The sequence below is a fragment of the Meleagris gallopavo genome, chromosome 9 (genome assembly GCF_905368555.1).
Source record: "Meleagris gallopavo chromosome 9, MGAL_WU_HG_1.1, whole genome shotgun sequence".
Lineage (NCBI taxonomy): Eukaryota > Metazoa > Chordata > Aves > Galliformes > Phasianidae > Meleagris > Meleagris gallopavo.
This window is the reverse complement of record NC_139412.1, coordinates 13,783,064-13,808,596: the sequence shown is the minus strand read 5'-3', so window position 1 is coordinate 13,808,596 and position 25,533 is coordinate 13,783,064. Positions and strand designations below refer to the sequence as shown.

At 37.9% G+C, this 25,533-nt stretch overlaps 1 protein-coding gene across 1 annotated transcript in view; it reads left to right on the top strand.

Annotated features, from left to right (window-relative positions):
* The window catches only part of COL4A5 (collagen type IV alpha 5 chain), a 78,702-nt gene that overhangs the window by 39,048 nt on the left and 14,121 nt on the right, over window positions 1-25,533 (top strand). The window contains exons 14-40 of the mRNA XM_085230404.1: window positions 1,498-1,551; window positions 1,658-1,714; window positions 3,868-3,912; window positions 4,010-4,063; window positions 4,240-4,281; window positions 4,757-4,889; window positions 5,707-5,880; window positions 6,912-6,995; window positions 8,194-8,286; window positions 8,832-8,902; window positions 9,104-9,295; window positions 9,695-9,863; window positions 10,493-10,585; window positions 10,684-10,788; window positions 11,291-11,388; window positions 11,658-11,808; window positions 12,434-12,547; window positions 16,327-16,494; window positions 17,369-17,458; window positions 17,982-18,131; window positions 19,408-19,506; window positions 20,504-20,593; window positions 21,195-21,334; window positions 22,765-22,891; window positions 24,067-24,147; window positions 24,727-24,825; window positions 25,312-25,362. Coding sequence (XP_085086530.1) covers window positions 1,498-1,551; window positions 1,658-1,714; window positions 3,868-3,912; window positions 4,010-4,063; window positions 4,240-4,281; window positions 4,757-4,889; window positions 5,707-5,880; window positions 6,912-6,995; window positions 8,194-8,286; window positions 8,832-8,902; window positions 9,104-9,295; window positions 9,695-9,863; window positions 10,493-10,585; window positions 10,684-10,788; window positions 11,291-11,388; window positions 11,658-11,808; window positions 12,434-12,547; window positions 16,327-16,494; window positions 17,369-17,458; window positions 17,982-18,131; window positions 19,408-19,506; window positions 20,504-20,593; window positions 21,195-21,334; window positions 22,765-22,891; window positions 24,067-24,147; window positions 24,727-24,825; window positions 25,312-25,362 — 2,824 coding nt within the window. The remainder of the gene's footprint in view (window positions 1-1,497; window positions 1,552-1,657; window positions 1,715-3,867; window positions 3,913-4,009; window positions 4,064-4,239; window positions 4,282-4,756; window positions 4,890-5,706; window positions 5,881-6,911; window positions 6,996-8,193; window positions 8,287-8,831; window positions 8,903-9,103; window positions 9,296-9,694; window positions 9,864-10,492; window positions 10,586-10,683; window positions 10,789-11,290; window positions 11,389-11,657; window positions 11,809-12,433; window positions 12,548-16,326; window positions 16,495-17,368; window positions 17,459-17,981; window positions 18,132-19,407; window positions 19,507-20,503; window positions 20,594-21,194; window positions 21,335-22,764; window positions 22,892-24,066; window positions 24,148-24,726; window positions 24,826-25,311; window positions 25,363-25,533) is intronic.

The following is a 25,533-nucleotide window of genomic DNA, read 5'->3' as shown; positions in this document are numbered from 1 at the left end:
GCCCAAATTTCATTTTTTTTCTTTGAAATTTCTATGGTGTGCTCAAAAACCACCCTGAATAGTACAAGTAGTAGAAGGTTGAAGACAGATACTTTGAGGCAAGAGTGGTGAATGGTTGTTTCTATGCTATGATTGTTTTGAAAATATCACTGTGGTGATAGAGCTACTACGTAATTTTGAACTGTTAGTTTCTTCTATCTCTTTTTGGGTCAATTTCTTGCTTTTCACCTTTTCGTCTTGAGGAATGCAGCAGAAGAAAGCTTTGGTAGGCAGCAGAAGAAAGCTTTGGTAGGCAGCAGTATTTTGTCAGTGCAGGACAGTTCTACTGCCCTACATCTTGATTAAAATCATTTGTTACTCTTCATTTCCGAAGAACATTAGACACCACTAAGGTATCCACTGAGGCACATTTTCAATGTGCAGTCATCCTAAAAAGATTTTAGTCTGGTTTTGTCTCATTTTTAATTTTTTATTTATTTATTTATTTATTTAACTGCACTGTAGTTGAAATAAATATTCAGCTGATTTTTATTAGGATCCTGAGCTATTTGTCTCTGTCATCAGGGATATCTGAAGGACTAATTCTGCTGAAGTACAGATATATGAATGTACAAAATCAAAGCATTCTAGCTACTTGCCTTATAAAGCATTTATCTTTGACCAACGCTCACGATAATTTTGAAGTTTAAAGATTTGTTTATGTTTTAATACAGGTTATACTTGATAGAACAAAATCAGTAAAAAAAATTCTACATTACATGTATTTTTTTGTGAAGTATACACAAGGTCCTGTGATCTCTGGTGATGATAAACTGTAAAGATGGGCTTTTTAAAAGTCTGGGAGTCCATCAGGAAGGGGAGAACGACGACAACAATGTAAAAATGCAAAGCTTTTGTGGATTCAATAGCCTGTGGTGTTTTGTCTAGATTATTGTTATAAAGGTGTAACAAAACAAAATAGAAACCCTCAATTTTTCATGTGGAGATCCTGTGACAATTTTCAGTATTGATCCTAGTGGCCTCACAATTTCAGTAGTTACAAGCAACAACGACTGTTCTTCCTGTAATTTCAGCAGGATTTTGCATTTGTTCCCCTCTTTTCTTTCTTTCTGTCTTTGTCTTCCATCGTTTGTCTTATGTCCTTCTTTCATCCTTCCTTCCATCCTTCCTTTATTATAAAGCAGCTGTAGACCACCAGAACAACAGCTACAGTACCCACAGGTGTCAGTAGTGTCCTAGTGGAGCGAATCATCTAAATAAACAGGATGAACATTTAATAAAAATTGAAGTTTCACTTGAAGATCTGCACAAGTGAAGGATTGATGTGGCTCCTTACTGTTAACAGTCCTTGGAATTCTAAATGATAGCAAAAATATGTGCATATATGTATGTATGTATGTATAAATATGTGTATATTTTTATATATATACAAAAAATGGAGACACTATGGAGTAATGGAGGCTTTAATCCTCTTTTTCTTTTGCCCATGTTTGACAGGGTATTCCAGGTGATCCAGGCCCACCAGGACTTCCGGGGCCACAAGGCCCTCCTGTGAGTAGACCTATTCTAGTTCTTTTTCGTTGCATCTCTTCAAAAACTGTAAATTAATTCAGCTCAGGCTTATGTGCTCAATTTAAGATTATGTTTGTATGTCCAGGGTCTTCCCGGTGGCATAAAGGGTGAAAAAGGTGAGCAAGGAGAACCAGGCAAAAGAGTAAGTAGTCTATTTAACCAAACATTTATTTTTCCAATCACTGTAATCTTTGAGAATAAAGCAAATGTTGAAATCAGGTGAGGCCTTCAGCCTCTGGGTAAGAAACTTTTTTTTTTTCTTTCCTGTAATCTGGTAAACAAGTTTGTGACACATCTGGTTCACAGCAGTGCTTCTAGCTGTGGATCTCTCAGGACTTTCTTATAGCATTATCTACATGTAGATCTTAGTTTTAGGCACAAGAAAACCTGATTTTAATTATGTTATCTGGTTACACATGGAAGACTTCTTCAAAGTTCCTGGACTAGTTGGCTGAAGCAGCAGTTTCCTGTTTCCTTTTAGAGAAGGTTTCATTCAGTTAGTCATTTGCTAAGTTGCCCAAACAGCATGAGGTTGCTATTATTTTAGGATGGTCTGTGTAAGCTCATTCTCAGTGTATTTATTTGTAAGATAAGTCACTAAAAGAAGTCTCTGAACACTGGATAAATGGACCAAAAGTCCATTTATCACACCTCGAGCAACCACTTCTGTTTATGTACTAACTGGAGAGGGGACAAGTCAGGCTAGCTGCATCTGGGGACAGTATTAATCACTTTCTTCCTGTCTACACACTGTCCATCCTGAAATTGAAATTTATTTTAATATCACAGCTCAGAAAAGCTGAGGACAATCAGAGGTGTTAAGAACTAGGATGAAAATAACATGAGTTGGACTAGCAAAGAAATACAAGTAGCTACAAGCTCAAAGCAATCTGTATTTTCACTTTCATAGCTTCTGAACTTATAGTTACATCAACATAATGAGCCTCTTTGAAAACCAAGACACAGATCTTGCCCAGGTTAATCAGACAATATTATAAACACTGCTTAGAAACAAGCTGGAGATAGATTTTTTTTTTTTTTTTTTTTTTTTTTTTTCAGTGTCCATAGGGATTAAAGACTGTGGAAGATAAATCTTTGGCATTCTAGATAAAATTCTTTGTAGTTGCTGAGATTTATAAGCAGGCTTTGGTTTGTCTTCCCATATGCACATGAGAAATTAGGCAGATTTACAAAGCCAAGGTTCTTGTTGTATTCTGAATAGTGAATAGTGTTTTCCAAGTTGCTTCTCTCTGCAAAAATAATTGGGAACCACATATATTTGCAAAGACCTAAAAGGATAGAGATCCTGAAGGGATATAGAAGATGCCTTCTGCTAAAAGCTTATTTACCAACATATTTGTTCTTATTACTCTGAATGTTGCATATTCAACATGCAATTTTGCTGTTAAGTGGCTTTAAAATTGTATTTTAGCATTCCATATTATTCTGTATGACTAAAACCCATTTCAATTTAATTCATTTTTGAGAATCAGAATTACTAATATTCAAGAGTTCACAGGTCAGAGTATACTCTGGTGCATGTATCTGTCTGGTCTTATTATCAGCTTCTTACTGATTAAGAGTTGATCATGGCACTGTAGTGAAACTTCATCAGTAGTGTAGTCAAGTTCCATCCGTTTTCTCTCATTCTGTAATGCTAACAACAGACTTATGTTTGACACATCCAATGGATGGTTTGGAGTAAAATGGATCTTACACTACTTTCACTGTGGCAATGGCATATCTGTTTAGCAAAAATGTATGTTTTTTGGAAGTCACTTCTCTGAGCAGAATTCAGCTTCTTATTTTGGTAGTGTTCTTCGGAAAATTGCATTTAGCTTAAGGGAGAGTTAAAATTCAAACACAAAAATGTTTGGTTGTAGTTTGACTGGTCACAGTACACTAATTTCCTAATTAAATGTAGTGTCTAGGAACTTAGGATCTGTTTTCCAAGCAAAGAGTTCCTCTGATGTTAAAGGGGTTTATTAAATGCGAAGAATCAGTAATAGTCAATTGAATACCATTTTATGCTGTGTTTGGTCACTTTTTTTTTTTTTTTTTTTAACTTGTATTTTTGTGCTCTCATTTTCAAGAAGAAAACCTCGCTTAAGATAACTCAGTTGATTATAGATGTTTAGTATCTTTGAGCTATATATCATAAGAACTGCATTCTGGAGAGTTTGGGTTTTTTTGTTTTTTGTTTTTTGTTTTTTTAAATGGGTAGTCAGTAAATTATTTCCATGAGATTTCTTCACCACTGAAGCATTTTATTTCCGTGCATGTTTGTTTTTGAAGGGAAAGCCGGGCAAAGATGGAGAACCTGGTCAGCCTGGTAGGGATGTGAGTACCTCATACATTTTCAATCTCACCAGATCTTTGAGTTTTTCTTCTGATATGGAGAAGGTCTGAGTGTAATTATTTTTCTCTTTTCTTGAAGGGTTTACCTGGTGGACCTGGAGTAAATGGTGTTCCAGGAAGAGATGGTGAAAAGGTGTGCCAAGTTATTTGTCATCATTACTATAGTAGCTTGAAAACCTCCCATCACTGAGTTCAGTTCTGACTGAGCAGTAATTGCATTGCCTGTGCTGTTAAAACGTTGAGGAATGCTTGCAATTATTATCTTGCATAATAATATGCAGTAAAAAATGCTTTTGATTTCATTGGTAGGGTGAAAAAGGTGACATTGGTCTTCCCGGTCCTCCTGGAAGTGTAAGTTGGTGATCTTTTCTTTCTATGTTTAGTTGACTGTGTTAGTTCATCGTCGTTCTGGGATGACAGCGAGTTTGCATGTACAGGTATAAACAAAAACTGGCAGAACCAGCAAAGATTTCATATGCTCACTAATAGAAACAATTATATCCCTCTTTCTTAATAGGTCCTGTGCTCTGGGATTTACTAGCTTACAAAAACAATACTAGACTATAGCCTCAAAACAGCAGAAATTGAGAAAGTTTCACTGAAGTTTATTCAATGTTCTCCTGGCAGTAAAGATGCTTTCTGTGGGGGGAGAACTTTTTACTGAAATTTTACTACATTAATTCATTGAAGTGGGAAGAATACCCTGTCACTGGAATTAAGTTCAAAGGACATTGATCTTTTCTTTCTTTACATCTCTTTATCTTTCCGACTCTTTTCTTGCCTTAGTAATTGAAGTCTTTTTTCACATAAATGTGAAACAATACAGGTCATTACAAGACCAGGCATTGATGCAGCAGTGGGACCAAAAGGTAGCAAAGGATTGCCAGGACTCCCAGGAGCCAAAGGGGAACGTGGATTCTCTGGTAGGCCAGGCCCACCTGGCTTGCCAGGTTCTCCAGGTAGGACTACAAGCATAAAAACAATTTGAATATTCAAATGTATGAATGGATGTTTAATTTCGTGGTCTTTTTGCTATCCTTTTGACAGATAGACTAATCAGAAAGTGAAAGCAAAATTACTTAGAGCTACCTTTAAATGTTCTTAGATTGTGGAATTAATATGAGGAATTCTGAACATTCATTACCTGCTGTGGTGAACAAAAAATGCTAGTCATCAAGGCTGTCAAACAGATACTAGCTTTATGGTCTTGGAGTTAATTTATGTCTTGTCTCTTACCTACAATGTACGTTATCCATTGCATCACATAGAGAAAGTGTTGTGTACTGGAATCTAGTACCCAGCCATCAAATCTAGTCTTTGGTATAGACTGTCAATCCTAAACAAAGAGGTAACCTGAGCCTACTACAGTGGGAATGCATAGTGACACCTGTATTTATCTTATATATGCACAGAAGATGGCTGTAGTGTTGCAGCATATGAATGTTCTTTTGTCCATCAGTCCTACTTTCACATGTCCTGGTTTTGTTTTTTCTTCATAAAAGTTTGCATAGTTAATGAATCTTGGGTCAATTTTTCAAATAAAGATGTCTGAAAAATGCAAAATATGTGTGTGTCAAACAGTGCACATCAACATGTAGATTTTCTTTCCATAAAAAAAATGTTACAGTGTTAGTTGTACTTGCATAGAAAGATATAGCCTTACCTGTAGCATGTTATTCATCTCATGTCGATGTCATCTTTATAAAAAGGGTAGTTTAAACATTTTAATAGCTTAAACCTTTGAGCTCTAAGGAAATTGAGTTCTTCCCATCTTAGGGATCACTACTGTTGGACCTCCTGGCCCACCTGGCTTACCTGGTGAGAGAGGGCAGAAGGGAGATCCAGGTTTACCTGGTGTTTCCATTCCTGGACAACCAGGACTTGATGGACCACGGGGACCTCCAGGACCTCCAGGTCCTCCAGGACCACCTGCACCGTCTGTTCCTCCTGGTAAGTGGTTACCAGATAGACAACAAAGAGACTGAACAGTTTTGACATTCATTTACTGTGGTTTATATTTTTGTTAACTTTTCCTCCAAAGATATGATTTACCAGCAGCTGAAGCCCACGAGATTCCAAACTATTTGTATACATCCTCCCAAATCACTCACATCGCAAATCAGGAATTTGTAGGAGTTCTAACTGATGTACTCTAGATGATAACAGAATTTGGGAATTCAGTAGTGTGGGTTGAAGTCTGGCTTTATTATGTCTCTTTCTACCTCAAGTGAGCCCTGCCTTGACTATCTGTGATATTTAGCTAGACTGGAGGAGGAGAAATCTTATCAGATTTGAAGGACCTTTGTGCAAACTTACACAGTAATGATAGCCCTCTAGGGCCTATCCAGCCCAGCTGTATAATATCAAGTATTTTTTCCCAACTGATGTTAAATCCTTTTTAATCCAACTAATGAAAACCACATTAAAATTTCCACATAGAGCAGGAGGTAGCCACTTTAATGCTTTCTTGAGTAAACTTAATTTTCATGATATCATCTAATAAATGCTTGGAGGGGTTATGACACTAGGAGAGTCAGAATTCCAGTGTAATTTGATAAATATTCTAGTGGACGCTTGGGATGAAAGCTCCTGTCTCTTTTTGGGAAAAGAGATAGGGAATGGGAAGTGGAGTTGAGAACTGGAACTGATGAAGAGGGGTTAACATGGTTCAAAGAGGAATCCAGTGTCTAAATGGCATTGGCATCTGGAGTCTCCTCAAACTGATTACATTTCATACATATGCTTCTATGGTCTGAAGCTAAAGGTGGCGTAGAGGTGGATGTGTACAGCCTAGGGGAAAGAGGTTTTGCAGGAAACCTGATGACTGTTGTGTAGTATCAACAGATTGTTTTCTTTTGAGTTTAGATTACATTAATGAGCTGTATATATATATACAGAACTTTTTTTTTTTTTTTTTTTAACAGCAGAATACATGTATTCTAATACAGTTTGATCATGAAATCCTTCCTGCTTCTTCTTAGGTGACGGGTTATGTGAGCGGGGTCCACCAGGTCCTCCAGGAATTCCAGGGCAACAAGGCTTTGCTGGAGAGAGAGGCCAAAAAGGTGCAGTGTCATGGCTATATTTTGGGTTTTTTTTTCCCTCTCTTTTTGTTAAAGCATGTTAAACAATATACAGTTTGCATTAAGTAAGGGTAAACAGTGCCTTTTCCTGATAGGGTTGACTGTAGATGTTTTGTGTTTCTGAGTAAGAAGTCTATTTTAATAGGGCTTAGATAGCCTCTCCTCTAGTGTGAGAGCACCAGAATCTCAAAGTGACTAAGGGTAACCAATTTGCATGTGAGCCTTGCATGCGTAATCATTAATGTAAAATGTAGCTTTGGATTTTAAAGTACCTTCCAGATAGATAGAATCTCAAAATATTTATAACAGCAGTTGCCAACTCCATGTGAGAATGTTAGAACATTTTATACTTAATGAATAAACTCAACATTTTTTTAAGGAAAGTAGCACTGAAATTCTAAATAGAAGATTCATTATTTGAGTTGGTCAGTCTAGAATGAGTTTGTCTGCTTGTTTGGTGAGGAAAAGAGAGGTATCTTTAATGTGTATCCTTGTCTCCAAAAAGACAACCTTGCAATGAGGATGCTGATATGGGTAAGTGAAAATCTTTTCCTGGCTCATCCATGGACATCTTAGATGACTTTGAGCATCTCACTTAATTCTTACTCATTTCAAACATGGATTTTGTAAGGATTAATTAATTAACCTCAATGAAGTCTTTAGATAATACAGTCGTAAATGTCATAGAAAAGTCTGTATATGAATGAAATTTCTAAACTTCGTAAAAAAAACTACTTTTTTTCTTTTAATTGTATACATGTTTAGTGGATTGTCAAGTCAACCAAACACTCCCAGTATTGATTTTACCCACTTGGACCTTAATTAAAGTTCAGGATTTTAGTGTATGTGTTTTGGAATTTTAGTTTGAAGTGTCAAAAACCTACTGTAGAAGGTGACTACTTGCCAAGAAAAAGGTTCAGTTTTATTCTTGATTTTTGTAAGATTTTTTTTTTGTTTCGTACTACATTATCCCAAATACATTCTATCCGTATATATTATTTGTCTGATTCATAGTGACCAAAAAGCTTCAGTTTGTCCTTCATCAGGGAAGCTTGCTGATATTTAAGTTATTGAATTGTTACATCAAATAGCCATTTTGATCTGATATTACAGCAAGAATTTTTAATATTTTCTGAGATCTGATGCTCAAGTATTCTTTTTTTAATGCAACTCTTTGTAGGTGACCAAGGAGACACATGCTTCAATTGTATAGGAACTGGAATATCTGGGCCTCCTGGTGAGAGAGGACCACCAGGACCTCCAGGTAGTCCAGGTAAGGCTGTAGTCTTCACTATTTTGCATAATATGTTCCACTAAGCCACCTTCAGATTTGAGTATTTGTTTATTGTGTTCACATTCAGAAGCACAGTTGCGATCCCAGGCATATAAGGTGGCTTGTGTCCTGTCTCGCCCAGCTAGGGACTATAAGAAGGAAACAGGCTGCATATGTGTAAAATAAGCACTCATTTTTTAAAATCTAGTGTTTCAAAAATAATAATTTTCTGATCAAAGACAGGCTTACAAGCATTCTGCCTCTTGAAGGTACATGGCTTGCGGTAGATTTAGCTGAAAGAGAAAAGAATTCTGCTACTTGCTACTTCTGAATGATAGAAGAGCTGGAACTTTTTAAGTAGAACGTTTTTTGGCCCTACTAATTTGAGTTATGGGTTTTGTTCTGTCCAAGTAAAATTAAACTCTCACTAAGCCTTGCCTGATTTTAAACAACTTAGCCTATTATCTTGTGCAAACAGTGTGTTTTGTATTTACAGCTTCTATATTTTAATGTTTTTTTTTTTTATCTTTTCCTGCACTACTCAGGTTCTCCTGGTTTTCCTGGGCCGAAAGGTGAAAAGGGGCTTCCAGGCTTAACTGGCCTTGTAGGGCCACCAGTAAGTGGCACTGTTATGTTTCGCTGGGAAAACAGAACATCTCATTTGTCTTGCGTCTGATAGATTTGTGTGCAAATTCTTGTCTTATATGAATACTTTTTTGTGTATCCCTTAGCTAGTTTGAACACACAATTCCTATGTTGTGCCAACTTCAGACATGATTTGAAAGGATAAAGAAGTTGTTTATTTGTTTTCCCTCAGGGATTCCCAGGGCCACCAGGTGCTCCTGGGAGACCTGGTCCTAAAGGAGACCCCGGGGATGTCTTGGCTTCACCAAGAATGAAAGGTGACAAAGGAGATCCTGGCTTCCCTGGACCTCCAGGTCTTCCTGGAATAGATGGCACTCCTGGACGAGATGGATTGCCGGGTCTACCTGGCCCTAAAGGGGAACCTGTGAGTTCCATTTTATCATTTCTTGATGGACACATGTTTTGGATGCATTTGGGATAGTGCGGATAAGAAGACTGACAAATGCAGATTTTTCTTAATGTGATTAACTCAATAATTCTCTTTGGTAGATGCTAATCTAGTGATGATACACTGAGCAGTCCTTGCCACCTGTCAAAGCCTCTTGGATGACATCAGTTGGTCCTTTCCATTGTTCTCTGTATTTCACCTACATAGCATGAAGAATTAATTAGGTTTAAGTCTTGTCTTTACCATGTTAATAAGATGCTGACAGCTAATGGCTGTGCAGGTTAGAAGGATGAAAGTTGTCAAATAGTTTCAAAACAGAAGAGATTAAATAATTCACACATTCCTCTTTTTTTATACTGCTGTTTTTATTTTCAGGGCAGTGTTGCATTCAAAGGAGAAATGGGAATTCCAGGTGACCCAGGAGTACCAGGTCTTCCTGGAGACAAAGGGCTTCCTGGACCTCCTGGTTTCGGTCCACAAGGTTCACCTGGTGAAAAGGGCATTCAAGGGGTATCAGGTCGTCCAGGGCCTCCTGGAGTTCCTGGTGAGTTAGTCTCTGTGTTCTTGAACAGAAGCTGTAAGTCTTTCTCCATGGGCTCTGGACAGTTCTCAGAACATAATGCTGCATTTAAGCTTTTCTCAAAGGCATTTGTATGCTCCCTTACTGAAGATGACCACAGAATTGCAAAGTGAGCTGAAATTTTATATTACTATAGGAATATAACTTTTCTTCTGCTCTGACCTCTAGAGAAGCTTCTACTTTTTAATTTACTTGAGTAGAAATGCACTATATCTTCCATCTGGCTTACGCTTGATTATGATGTGACCACAACTGCTTTTAGAAACAAGGGTTAGCTTTTGTTACTTCTTTGTCAGCTGCACAAATCCTAAGCAAGTTGTACTGAAGTTACCTGTGGAAAATACTATTCACATCATGGTACCTTGGAGGAAGCTAAAAAATGATCTTACAGAAAACTCTTAAATAAATAATGCTTCTAAGCCTATAAGTGCTGTATGGAGCTCAGGGTCAAATAGCCAGAAAGTCAGAAAGTCTTTGTGGTGTTTATGTTCTTTGTAAGCCTGAAATATGGCTAGCAACTTTTTTTTCTACTCAAATAAATACAGAGAAGAAAATTCCATTGACTGATATAAATTTCCTCTTTTCTGTCTTAGGTCCGAAAGGTGACCCTGGTCAGACTATTACAGAACCAGGAGTTCCTGGTCCCCCTGGTCCTCCAGGAAGAAATGGTGACCCAGGTCTTCCAGGTAAAGCAGCAACTTTACCAGTCTATGGGATTCCAAGAGCAGTCTGTTTTCCTTATGATTTATTCTTGATAACTAATTTGACTTTCTTCTTTTTACAGGGGATCCTGGCCAGCCAGGTCAGCGTGGCTTATCAGGCATCCCAGGTGCAAAGGGAGAGCCAGGTATTCCTGGCATTGGACTTCCAGGTCCACCAGGCCCAAAAGGTATGTTTGCAACCACATTGCTGTACTTTATATCTGAAAGAGGGGACACTGAGGATTGTGCCTCTTCACATCTTTAGACTTACAGAAATATCAGCAAAAAACCCATATGCTGAGCTCTCATTCCTCTGTTTGCTGTACTGCTCCTTTGTGGTAGCTTGCATTTTTCACTAATCCAAGGATGCAAAAGCAAATGGAAAAAGCTTTGAGAAATTATGAAAGATTGAGCTATTAATAAATGATTTCCAAATACTCTCTCAGGATTTTATTGTTTTGGATGTGAACTGCTTATAATTGGTATTAGAACACACAACAAAGTGAGTGCTCTCCTCTGATCAAAGTCCCACAGATCCTCTGTGCAAAAGACTGCATACTCAAAGCTTCCTGATTATCCTTGAGCTTTTCAGGAATCACTTTTCATGTTACCTGAACATTTTAGGAAGAGTTGTTCTGATGCTCTCTGATATCTTTTCCTCTGCTGCCCTAACCATTATGTCATGTGTAGGTTTCCCAGGGACTCCAGGCCCACCTGGAGCTCCAGGAACTCCAGGTCGCCCTGGCCTAGATGGACCTCCAGGACCACCTGGTTTCCCAGGCCAGAAGGTCTGTGCTTGCTTTTTTAATATAAAGCTTCATTTTATTGAAAGTTCTTTTGCATCTGTGAAGTTGATAGGTAGGGAGGTTCTCACCTCTTCTTGTTAGCTTTTCATGGTGAGGAGGTCACATTCTCTACTTGAAGCTTGAATGAGTGTAGACAAAAAGAAACTGAATTCTTGAGATGATGTGTGTTTTTTCTTTACTGCTCTAGCACTTCTCAAGAGAGGCTAAACTCAGAAACCTTTTTAAAATCTGTTGATTTGAATTTGTTACAGGGGGATCGTGGATTTGGAGTTCCAGGACCACCTGGACCCCCAGGACCACCAGGCATAAAAGGAGTTCAAGGACCTAAAGGTGATCCTGGCTTTCCAGGAAGTCCTGGACTTCCAGGACGAGCGGGTTTTGATGGAACTCCAGGACCAAAAGGTATAGAGAAGTCTCCCCTTTTCTGTTCTCTTTTGGGCTTAAAACCTGTTAATGCAATGGGAATCACATGGCAATTACTTCAGAATCCATTTTTCCAAAGCACAGTTCCCTGAATAAATGGAAACTTGTATTCTCAAAAGGCAAGTAAGCAAGAGAGTAGATACCAACTTGTGGGTCAGTCTCTGAAAGTCTTCATCTAGAGACAAATCATGTTTCTGTGGGAGTAAAACTTGCAATGGGATAATGGTCATTTTTGATACTCTGTGCGTAGAAGAACAGTGTGTCAGCAACTGATGAACTTTTGTTAATAACTACCTGTACTACTACACTGTGGGGTATGTCTAGTTTACTAAGGAGCATCTGTTAAGTTAGGTGTGGATTATGATGCAAGTATCTGTCCCTGTGTAGTATAGAGATGTAAACTCTATATATTCCATAGAGAGAGAGAGAGAGAGCAAATCTCTGGCTTGCCTTCGAGGTGTATTTTTTTTACTATATCAGATCCCTATTTATTTTGCTTGCAAAAACAAGATTTCAGAAACAATATGCATGCACTACTATGCATCTGAAAGTAAAAATCTCTGAATTGGGTTCACTATTTAACTAAGTAAGAATGTTCTTTTAGGTGACCCTGGACCAAGTGGACCACCAGGACTTCCAGGCCCACCAGGCATCCCTGGCATTGGAGGCCAAGGGCCACCTGGACCTCCAGGACCACCAGGTCCTGTTGGTCCACCAGGTAAAATGCATATGAATTGTACCCTCAGGTTGTTTCTGACGTACTTCTAGCAGATATATGGAACATTCAAGGTCCCTCTGAGCAGATAGATAAAGAAAAATAGAAATTTCATGTCTATTGGCTTGGCTGTCTTCCCAGTGAAGTGAGCGAAACTTGGTGCAGTGTTTCTTATTGAAATCAGAAATATATTCAAAGTTGCTATTCTCATGACATAGAGAGCTTAGGTTGTAAAAAACCTACTTTTTTTTTTCTCTGCCTCAGCAGAGATTCCAGGAAATGTTGTACACAGATTGTGACACAATCTCTGTAAAGGAGTTTCACAATATTTACACTCCAGGACAAGACAGAAGGTAGCACGATGTCAGTGTAGAGGTCTGGGGACAGAGAAAGGAGGAAAGCTGCCTTTAGGTGCCTGTGTTGTGCTGTTATTACTTTGTTTTCAAATAGCAAGATGGTTCTTAAATTCCAAAACAGCTTTCTATCTTAGCAAACTCTGTGTTCCAAATTCACCGGGTGACAGATGTTTTTAAACTATTTCTTTTCATTATTATCTACAAATTTAAGTGTTCGGAAAGAAAGCAAACAAATCCTCTATACAGTGCTAGTTATCCTCTAACTATCCTTAAATGGTGAGTGTGAAGTCAGGAGAGTAATTCAGGTTCTCCCTTATGTGATTAGGCACTTCTTATTACAATGGAAGCACAGCTTAACTCAGTTAATGGAGAGGAAGAATGAGTATTCTAAACTAGCCTGTTCATTATTTTGTAGAGGAATACTGTAGAAGAGGTCATACACCTTCACTTTCCCATAAGTACACCTTGAAAACACATTTAGAATTCCTCTTTCAGAAAATTCTGAGTTCAGGGTGTTCTGATTCCTTCTCTCACATCTGTAAGGCCTGCAAGTTTTATGAGTCCTGATAGGTTTAAAGTAGATTAACAAAGTAAGAATTCTGACTATCACGATCTTTAGATCTATGTCTAAAGGGGACTTGATTGTATTTTGGCTAAAATGGCCGCTGATAGATAAAGATATAAATGTGTTCTGTCTCTGTACACAAAGATTACATGTGCATGCATGTACAGCATTCTATTTACAGAGCTTGTTTAGAGAGGTTCCTTTATTCCTGCACTCAGTGTATGGTCTTGCTGTGCATCAGCAAGTTGTGCATCAGTTGTAAGTGCATGACAGTAACCACAGTTAGCACATTCTCTGTTGATATGAGCCTCAAACATATTTTTTCACTAATTTCCCAGTTAGGAAAAGAATATGTGGTTGCTGCACCAGCAGGTCTTGAATGAGTTGAGTGCTAAAGAGCTAGGAACAGAAAGAGGTCTGAACAAGGCACACAGAGCTGAGCTATTAGATGGGTCCTCTGCCTGCCTTACTGTGCTCAACTGTATTTCTCCTGAACCTAAACCTGCTCTTCAGGCTAACTTGAAGCAGAAGGCAACTCTAGTGTGTATTGCTGGGGGAGATGTTAGTATAGGTTTGTATGTGTCATCCAAGCATGTTGTTTGCTTTCCCTGTAACATCTCTTCAGGTACTGGCCAAAATTTGATTTTGTGTGATAGTCATATTCTGCAAAATGCCAGCTTTGACAAATGCAGAATTACCAGTGGAGCTGATGTACCACAGTGGTTATGTTTTCACTCTTCGTATTTGTACTGACCAGTACTGTGGCTACTAATGGTGTGGTTCCTCTGAAATCTAGTTGTGTGGTTGATTCCCCACTTGAGAACTCCTTGTTATTCCCTCTTGCAGTGCTATTTCTCTGTTTTATGCCTTACCTTCCTATCTCTCATCCCTTGTTTCATTGTCTTCCAAGTCTGTTTTGATTCTTTTACTTGATGCAATGTTAGGGTAATATTTCTGGGGCCCTGTCTTACAGGCAGTTTGGAAAGTTTTCCTTTCTCTACACCATTGTTTCTTCAAATAGTTTGCTTTTTTTTTTTTTTTTTTTTTTTGAATGTGTAGCAGATTAGTCTATAATTTATTTTATTCTAATTTTATTCTGATTATGACATGCTCAGACTTTTGAGAACTAGAAAGTTGATTCGAATTTATATTTGCAAAGTATCTTTACCATCCTAGATACTGAGTTTGTTGTATTACTAGATTGAAAGTTACTTTGTCATTTTTGGTCTTTTTTTTTTTTTCCTAACTTGCCAATAGAAAATGCACAATCCCTATCCATCCTTGTTTTTTCTCTGCAAAGTAAGCAGTTCCAGGCTCTTGACACCATAGTTTAGTACAGTGGTAAGCAACTGCCAATGGAGAGCATGCTGATAATTAACAAATGGATGCCTGCAGCCTACGCAATCAAGGAAACATGATCTACCTTTTTAGCATGAAAAGTGCACGTCACATCATCATTCTTAAGCTTGTTTCTGCAGCTGGGGGGGTCGTTGTCTGTTAGAGTAACACTGTCTTATATTTGTGAACCTGAATACGCTGTGCTTGGGCACGTAAAGTGCATTAAACCATCTTGGCAAGTGTAAGATGTACATTTGGAAAATGAAACAGTGAAAAAAAAACCCAACATATTGAGTGTTTTCATTTGTGGGTTGGTTTTTTTTTTTGTTGTTGTTGTTGTTGGTTTTTTTGTAATTGTTATAAAGTAGAAAATCCCTATTTGAAGGAATTTACTAGCTACAAGAAGCTGTCTGATAGGATGTACTCTGGTGTTCAAGAGGTGCCTGCCCAAGCCCGTATCTGGTAATGATAGTTTCAGGTAAAAGTTCAGAAACATCTTGTTCCTCTCAGTTGTGAAGAGAAGGCTAGACATGGAGAGAGGCAGTTTTTAAAAGAATGTATCATCAGTATTTGAAAATGCCTTACTTTGTTTCTTGTCTCTGCATGTGGTGGTGGCTGCACTTTGAACAGGACCCCCAGATTTCCTTTCAGTCTGCATTCTCTTAACAGTGTTAGTGTTGTATTTTTTTGTACTTAGATCTGTTTTGGATTTTGTTTGCGTTTCTTTTTTTTTTTCCCCTAACTTGTATGTGCTTTATTTTGTTTCCTTACTTAACGACTGTTACAACTCCTTACTGCTATCTGTCTCAACTTCCCAATGTGCTTTAACTCTTTGGCTTGTAGAAACTCAGGGTCCCCAGGTACTGTGCTTTCTTTACCAAAGCTTTTTCTTAGCTTCAGATTTAAGAATAGCCAATTTTTGCCTTTCAAGAGTATGTACCATCTCTGATACAGTGCACTGGAGGGAAACAAGCTGTCTGCTTCCTTCAGCCCTGCCTCAAGCTCAGAATCGTTAGCATTAAAGAGTGTTGAGCATATTCTGACAATTCATATTTTTCACTCAGAGAAATGTAATGCAGTGCAGAATTTTGCTATCCTTCAAAAATATTCAGCTGTTTTCTTAGGATGTTATAATATGAAATCGTTAATGGAATATACCTCTGAGAATCTCTTTATATTTAATGATAAAATACAAACCAATCTAATCAATCTTAGATATTTATTGTACTAATCAGAATTAAATGGTTACTTAAGGAAAGAAACACCTTTCTTCAATGTTTGCTACAGCTTGTTAAAATTTTAGTAGTACATCTCTTCAGGAAAATCTTCAGGGAAGTAAGGCCTTTAGTCCCTGGAAGTCATTAAAAATACACAGCTTTAAAAGAATTTGTGGGTTTTCATCAGTGCTAGGAATATATTGCAGAGAAAACTTGTCTGTTGTTCCAGTACAATGCCCAGAGACATGCAGATCTCAGCCTTGCCTTGTTTTTTTGGCTAAAAGATTGTATGTTAACATTGTCTAGGGTTGCAGGGCGTACCAGGAGAGAAAGGGGATCCAGGTCCTCCAGGCTTCGATGTTCCTGGTCCTCCAGGTGACCAAGGAACCCCAGGATATCCAGGACCCCCTGGCCTCCCAGGCCCTCAGGGTTCACCGGGTCCACCTGGCCGAGATGGAATACCTGGATTTCCAGGTAAGTTCACCTTTTTTTTTTTTTCCTGTGACAAAGGCCAAACTGTTACAGTTTTTGTTACAGTTTATTAGAGATTTCTTATGCTTGGCTTCCAGAGCCTCAGTGTTTATTCTATTTGTTTAAAGTTGGATACACATTAGCTATTACATTTCATAGTGTTGTTGCATTCAACTCCTTCTCACCTCTCCATCTTCCCTTTAGCTTGAATATTCTCCATGTTATTGCTTCATAGCAAAAGTGAAATCTATCATTTTCGTTATAAAAACTTTCTGGTTTATTTTCTGATTTTGTTTTCAGTCATTGCTATAATTTATGTTGTTTGTGTTTGTTTTTTTTTTTTTAAAGGAAGTAATTACGAGTGCTGTCAGCTGGATCCAGCACATAGTTTTAAATGCTAATTTCTTCTGTTTGTTATTCAGTCATAACAGTCTTTCTCTCCCTCTGGACAAGAAAGTTCAAGTTCTTAGGATTTCTGTTTATGCATGGAGGGGAGGCATATAAAAGTTTTTTAAAGTAGTGTATTTGTAATGGTTTTCTTGGTTTTCAATAAATTTGAGTTTACTTTCAAGCAAGTATTTATTTTTCAAGCCAGAGAATTAAACTTAGTGGAGTTCTAAATGTGCTTTCTACTGCACAGTGCATTGCAAATTTTCTTCCTAGGACTTAACTGTGGAAAAATTGGTAATATTGTCAAGTGTTCTTCTATCTAATTTAGATGAATGAAGAACCAAGTGTTTTTCATTTCCTTAAAACATAGATTGGGCTTTATATGCATGTGTTCATTAATACCATAAAGATACAGGCAAGTTAATGTTAGGTACTGATGGGTTTTGGCTTTTTGTTTGGAATGACAATTGTGATTCAATATATTTAGGTGCCAAAGGTGAGATGGGCGTCATGGGAGCCCCTGGGCCTCCAGGGCCTCCAGGGACTCCTGGAAGAAGTGGCCTTCCTGGCTTGAAAGGTACTGTTTGTTTTATCCTACCATGAAGAGAATACAGAATGCAGTTTTCCATGTCCTGTGTGGAAAGTGGCTTTGTAATGCTAATGTCACAAATTAATTACTGGGATCTGTGCGTTATCTTGACAGTTCTGATGTTCGTAATTGCTTTCCAATTTTAAGCCATAGCATTCAGTCAGTCTTCTTTAATCGATGTCATGAAATGTTACCTATTTTTAAAATGTTATCCTTGGATTGATGGTTCCCAAGTAGGGCTCTCTCAGTGTGGGTCACGCAGGCAGCTGTTTCCTCTGAGCTGACAGACTGCCTACTTGCAGAACACAGACATCCCCACACAGTCCACTCCCTCAGATTTGTTCCAGGGCTTAAGTTGCTTTAGAGAACTCTCTATAAACTGACTGGTCATTCAATGAATTCAAACTTCATGAGTAAGTCGTGGTCAAACTATGTAAGAAAAAGAATTAGAAATACATTAGCTTACCATATGGATTGTATTCTTCTCTTTTGTTGTCTTTACCTACTACAGGTAATAATGGATTGCCTGGCCCACCAGGGCCTCCTGGGCCATTAGGACAGAAAGGTGTCAAAGGTGAAGCAGGCCTGCCAGGTCCACCTGGAAAAGTTGATCCAAAGCAGCTTGGAGCAAAAGGAGAAAAAGGCGAGCCGGGTGTTCCAGGTATAGAACTTTGTGGATTCTGGGGAAGTGACTTGGCCCCTGTAGATAACAGTGACCTCTAACTGAATTCATTACAATTCATCCTTTCTTACAGAAAAAAATAAACTCAGAATAGGAAAGTTGAGTCAGGTTCTTTTATTTTAAGCTTTCTTATTAAATGAGTTCTATGACAAAGGTACTGCATGTGGTTTTTTTTATTAACCACATTTATTGTTTATTAACTGTTACATTATTTGGTCTACTGCTATATTGTAATAGCACTAAGGTGCTCTTACCAGGGTTAGGATTCAGTCTTCTGTTGTTATTCCTGAGTATGATGAAAGAGAGTTGTCATGGCTGCTGTGCTAGCTGTATTGCTGCTGTCTCTCAGGCCCTTGGGATTTTGCCTTGTAGGATGGAATTGCACAGGTCATCTGCTCATGCGTCGCCTCCAAATTCTCCCTTTGGGTGTCTCTGTAAGCTTACCCTCAGCTCAGCAAAATGTCATCTCTGTGTGTCATCTCAAGAAGCTGGAAGCCTTGAAGGTTTTCTCAGTTCACTCCAGTCTGTTTTCTCTCTTGCTGGCGTTTCTACTCCCCCTTTCTCACTCCCCACAAGTGTTCTGATGTCGTCTTTGAACTCTAATTTAGTCTTGAAGTGTAAAAATGTCCTACCCTAGAGAGAACCAGGATGCCAGCCACTATGTGCTAATTTATCTGTTGTATTAATTTCTGTGAAGCCTAGGTAAGCTCCTAAGACACTTGCTTTTTTATTTTTTTCTCTGTTAAGCAAGAGCTGTAGAAACCAAACTGAAATATGCCAGTATGGCAGCACAAACTTATTGTATGGGATAGTAACCACGTAGTAGTTATAAAAAAAAAATCTGCCAAAATACCTGTGTTACTTTTAACAGCTCAATCCTGAAGTGCTTTGGGTGTACTGATGTAATTAAACACATATCAATAATCTGAATGAATATAGAGAGGTTAGCATAGAGTCTGCTCATTCAGAAAGAGTCACTTCTGAGAGAAGTGTATTGATGTTAGTTGAAAAGTTACTTTTTACACTACATGCAGCATATTGTTTTCATTCTGTAGTCATTTAAAACTTCTTAGTAGCAATATTTTTTTGTCCTGTGATACTTCTCTTGGTCAAATGTAGGAGGACTTATGTTTACTGAAGAAAAATCCCAATTTGGATTTTTATTCATACATGTAAACATCCTATAATGTAATGTAAAAGCTAATATACAATAGTAGTCCTGATAATAATAATTAAATGTATATTTTTCTTTAAGGTATTCCTGGTTTATCAGGGCAGAAAGGTTATCAAGGTCTCCCAGGTGACCCAGGTCCACCAGGACTGAGTGGTCCACCAGGTGCACCAGGGTTGCCAGGTAAGTAAACAAGGCTTCAGGTGGATAGTTTTGTTACGTAAAATATTCATGCATTTTTATATCATGGGATTGGGATGTTAATACAGGCATATCTAAGGAAAGCCTAAAGATTTGCATTTAAAACTGCTGCACAGATTGGAGCTGTTCAAAATTATTATCCAAGCAGAGTGCTTTGAGCTTTTTCCTCTGAACAGAACCAAAAGCAGTTTTAAGCTGATTTCAGTGAAGATGAGGACTGCCTTTGGGTTGACTGGAGAAGTGCATGCTGATTGAGTAACCAAAATGACTGCAGGATTTGCCAGCAGGACTTGCATTTTTTTGTTTTATGTTCAAATCTTACATTATGAATTGTTATACTTGCACTTTTTGGATGGTCAATTGAGCATAACGTGAAAGCTATCTGGATGTGACATCTTTGCTTTCAAGAATTCTGAGGATCAAGAAAACAAATTCTGCTTTGCTGCACTTCTTCCTACAGCTACCTCAAATTATCTGAAATCTGGGATCTTTGCTCACTGTCTGATGTAGGTCTTGCTCTGAATGTCTTGGGGCTTTGGGAATTTTTTAACCATCCAGGACTCATGCTAGTTAGAGCACTGTAGGTCACATTTAACTTTTTAATAAAAGCTGCTACATATTGCAGATGAGGAAGAAATAATGTGTTCACGCTGCAAAACAGTTCACAAGAGACCAAGTCACAGTGGTACTAAATTATTTCAGATTGCTACTAAATAGTAGGCTGAAATTTGACCCATTTAATCGGACTAATCTCCAGAACAAAGAAGAAATTGTCCTAATCAGATCTTGGCAAAGAACTGTAGAACTTTAAATTTTCTCTGCAGATAGGGAAAAAGTTTGTAGGAGAAGCTTGAAGCCTAAAGCAACTCCAAATCCATTGCCTTTTGTAATTAGATGACAAACATATTTGTATGATGGCACATTAATATCAGAAACTTTTAATTACTGTCATTACTTAACTAAACCACAACTTTTCCAGGCATCAAAGGAGACATGGGGCTTCCTGGGCAGCCAGGACCAACAGGACCTCCGGGGCTAAAAGGTGCCATGGGAGAGATGGGCCTTCCAGGTTAGTTCTTATGCTCATATCTTACTTCATTTAGGCTGGTGCTTTTCATTTCTGTAATATAAAAGTGGACTCGTTTCCGTGCAACGCATAGTAATTTATTTAAATTGGAATGCACAGGAGGAAATTCAAATACTAAGGATATTGTACATAATTTTAAAGTGTTTGCAGAAGTAGAACTTCCATTTTTTCTTAGATTCCATTCTGTGAAATAGTTGAAAAAAAGGATGATTCAGTAAATCCAGTTTTCATTAGACAGACATCATTTACAAGCATAACAGGGAAAGGAGTCTTTATAAAGACTACTGAAACAAAACTTCCTGTTTCTGATTCTTGTAATATTAGATTGTGCCTAAGCAATAAAAGGAGGTGTTTGGATTTGTGTACGTTAAGAATGGAAAAAAAGAAATCTTAGGGATGTCATGAAAAACCCATGAAAGATCTTAGGTAATTGTTTTAGTTATTAAAAATTAAAGAACATCAGTTATTCAAAGTCAATTTCTTAGTCCTGTCTAGTTCAGTAGGTATAATTTGAGTGACTTCTCTGAACCACTGCAGAAGATTTATTTCTACTGATAAAACTTGCATCTTGTATTTCTGACAGGTCCCCCAGGAAGTAAAGGCAGCCAAGGAATAGCAGGACGTCCAGGGCAACCTGGGCCTGCTGGATTTCCTGGACTGAAAGGGGAGAAAGGTGATCCTGGTCTTTCAAGCATCGGTATTCCTGGTCTGCCTGGACCAAAGGTACATTTACAAAATTTTCAATAGGAATTTACATGAGGAAATCAGAGTCTGTATTGATTTTTTATTTTTTTTTTTTAGAACTGTATTTTAATATTTACAATAATAAATATGAATATAAATATATTAAGAACAAGCAAGATTTCCTGTAGTCTGTTCTTCTCAGGTAGAAGCAAAAATTTATAATTTTACTGGGGATAAAAATTTGTGTATAATTTAATCTGCTGAGAGTTGAAGATGGTTTACCAGACTTTCCAGTTTGCATTGATACTCAGTGACATTGTGACAGTTGATATGGATTTATACAAGTAGCTTTGTTCCCATGTCTAATGATGCAGTTAATTCTGGAAAAAAAAAGTTAAGGTTATGCATTTAAAAATAAATTACTATGGGAATGACATGTCATTATTAATGCTGTTTAAAATTTTTAAGTGTATATAAAACTTTTGTACTAACACTTCATAATATATTTTCTGTCATTTTTAAGAATTGATGAAAAGACTTAAGGAATATTCAGCAGATTTCACTGATACTTTGGAATTGCTGAGCAGCAATTAAGTTAGCAAAATTGTTGCATGATTTAAATCCACAGTTGTTGGGTTGTTTTCTTTTTTTCTTTCCCATTGTCATGGGGTACTGCACAGTAAAAGAATCTTGGCTTCTTAACATTTGGTTGCATTTTCACAGAATTACACAGTGATTGAATTTGGGAGGTATCTCTAGAGGTTACTTTTTCCAGCCCTCCTGCTCAGGCAGGGTCATCTAGAGCAGGTTGCCCAGGACCATGTCCATTTTTTTTCATAGAACATCAAAGTTCTCCTGTCTGTTTTGTTCAGTTTCTGATTACCATACATACAATTATGTGGAATATTAGAAATTAGCTCATTTTCCTTCTACTTTTAAGCACTTTACTGAATAACTGTTCATTCCTTATATCCGTGCTTTCAACCCATTTCTGATTTTATATGTGTTTATGGTAACCCAAATAACCTTTAAGATTTAACATTTGTTTATGGCTAAAACTTTAAAAGCTGTCATTGGTTTCTGAATGTCAAACTACCAACAAAATCTGGGAAAGCCCAGTCAATGAACTGGTATGTGAGCATAGCAATTTAGGATTAAAAAGAAATGCATCAGGATTGCACAGGTATGTGCAAGATAATTTGACCTAGTGATTTGCATCAGCACTAGTATCAAAGAATGAGAAAATGCTCAGCTCTCTTAATAACAATTGAAAATTTGCTTAGGAGAAAGTATTGCTGGCAAACCGAAAATGTTGGTTTGCTATTTGTTTTTTTTTTTTTTTTTTCATGAGATTGTTAACATTACCTGAATATAAGAAATATGATTGTGATGGTGAGACTGGGAACGTGCAAGAAGGGCTTAGTGGTCCTATAAAGACTGGGTTCTTATTTCTGCTTAATGTTTTCTAGGGTGATCTTGGTTTGCCTGGATATCCAGGTAGTCCAGGCAGTAAAGGTGTAGCTGGAAATCCTGGTTTGCCTGGATTGCCTGGCAGTCCAGGTGCAAAAGGAGAGCCAGGCCTTCCTGGATTCCCAGGTAATTCTGAATTGTGTATACATATATATAAATACAGTGGTGGAATGCTGCTTCTACTTTCAAAAGCTTTTAGGAATCTGCTGCTTATGAGCTTTCTGCTGTTGGAACTGTCAATGCAAGCACAAGTGTGTGAATACATTGCTTCAGAGCAATGTGAAACAATCCATCTGCTTTGAGGGGGGAAGTAGTTGTGTGAACCGATGCGTTCCAATCCTTACCTCCTCTGACCCACAAAACACCTGTTTTGGGCTCAAGTTTTTCCTTTATGAATCAATAAAGATAGTGTAATCAGAAAAGCTGAACCTTTTTTAAGTAGTGTTTATTGTCTAAAATAAATGTTATAAAGAGAAATCCTTCTGAAGCATTATGAAGATAGGCTTTTTACTGTTTTCTGGAAATATTACTAGGTTGTTCATGGATATAAGTCAGTTCTTTCAATTCTCAATTTATTGATATGTTATGTCAAAAAAATGAAAGTTTGCACTTATGGAGTGATAAAGGGTGTTCTACAAGCATACTTGAGCTGTCTTTAACCTAGGGAGCCAGAGAATTTATAATACTGTAGCGTGGCAGCAGGAAGCTTAGCAGGGAACAAAACCTGGCTGTGAACCTGAGAGTATTTAACCTGTGCTTCATGCCACGCATGGAAAAACTGTGGGCAGTCAAAATGTTGTGTTAGGGCACTCCTTTGATCAGGCTCAGATGATGTTCAGAATAAACACATTCCAACAGGTTGATCATTTTTCCTGCCTCCCACTCAGTTAATGCTGTAGGGGTTAAAGTTGGTTGTAAATACTAAGAAGGCTGGGGAAGAACTGGCCAGCCATAGTTCATAATGCTTTTGCTTTGTTGTCAACAAGAAATACCTGTCTCTAAAATGGTAATTTCCTAGCAGACTGCCAGACTGACTCTGTCCTTGGCCACTGGCACTCAGCAATTAAGAAGACAGTCTTGAAAGCAGCAGTAAGGACAGTCACGCTAGGATGTTTTGTTTCTGTATATTCTTTCCTTTATAGTTCATCTCCATCAGCTTTAAATCCTCAAACTGGACATAAATAGTGTGTCTTGATACAGTTAGCTGATTTGTTACTCAAGGCATTCCGGACTGTGGTATTTCAAGACCTGCTAAAAAGCCACTTCTGTGCTGTTTTTAATGAAATGTTTGTACTTTACAGGAACACCAGGAATTCCTGGACCAAAAGGTATCGAAGGGCCTCCAGGTAATCCTGGTCTGCCTGGACCACCTGGGCCAGTAGGTGAGCATGAACAGTGTGAAAAATGTCACCTGCCTCTGTGAAAAGCATAACATGTGAAGCCATTTCCTTCCTTCTTTTTAACATCATGAAAATGCATCTATACATACATGGATGCTCAAATGCCATTGCACACATGTCACTGAAATGAAGTAGAAAAGAAAGTTTTAACTTTTCACATCTTTTGTCTGCTGTTTTAATCATACCACCAGCCATTAAAACATGTAGTTAACTGTCAGTATTTACTAGCTTTGCTTGTGTATTCCAGTGGCTGAACATTGTTTTATAGGAAAAAAAAATCTGATTTATGCTGAAGAGAAATCTTAGTTTTAGTCAATGATTTACATGGTTATGGGCATAAAAGCCTTTTCTGAATTGTCAAGGGGAATGGGAAGGGAGAGAGCGAGAGAAAGGAGAAAGGTTTTAATTTAAAGTTTTCACCCTTGTAAATTTATACTACACTCTCATACCTTCAGATTCAGTTGGGGGCAGCACACATTTATTTATCTGTTTGTTTTATTTTATTTTTATTTTATTGTAGGCTACATTTCACTGTGCTCAAGTGTTCTATTCTCTTTTTAGGTGATACTGGTCGCCCTGGCCCTCCTGGTCCTCCTGGGGAGAAGGGACAGCCTGGTCGAGATGGCATCCCTGGACCAGCTGGTCAGAAGGGCGAACCAGGTTAGGTATCCTCTGGTGGTTTTTTTTGTTGTTGTTGTCGTCTTCAGTGTGTGTTGTGACATCCTGCTTTTTCTGTTCCTTTTTTTTCCTTTAACTATCCGTATACCTTTTAACTGCTTCTGTAGTTTCCATCTGCTGAATGGTTCACAAAGGATGCTGTCAAGACTCCCGTGAAGCACAGGACTAGAATTCAGTCAGCTCTCAGATTTTTATACCCTGACATGGCTCGACACAGGCCCCTATTCTTGTATTCAGTGATACATGTATTGCTTCAGCTCAGGCAGAGAGTAGATAAATGGCATAAACACAGAACCCCATCAAGAAATACAAATGTTTTATAAGCCAAAATCTGTTGTGGACTCTGCGTGTGAATAAGGAAATTGAGTTTTAGATGAACTGCACTTTCATCATTCTCAGCCTTGTATTCCTCTTCCCAGAGACTTGAAAGCTAAATGTTCATTATTAACTGAATCTATTTCTTTTCAGGTCTGCCAGGTTTTGGGCGCCCAGGACCTCCGGGACTTCCAGGATTATCAGGTAGAGTTTCTCAGCTGATTTTTTTTGTGGATTTTTTTGTTGGCTTTTTTTGTTGTTGTTGTTAAAATGTTGAATGGAAACTGTCTGTATAATAAAAACAGCAAAAACAAAATACCAAACCCCAACATTACATCTTCTGCAACTAATGAATATAGAAAAAAACAATGTTTT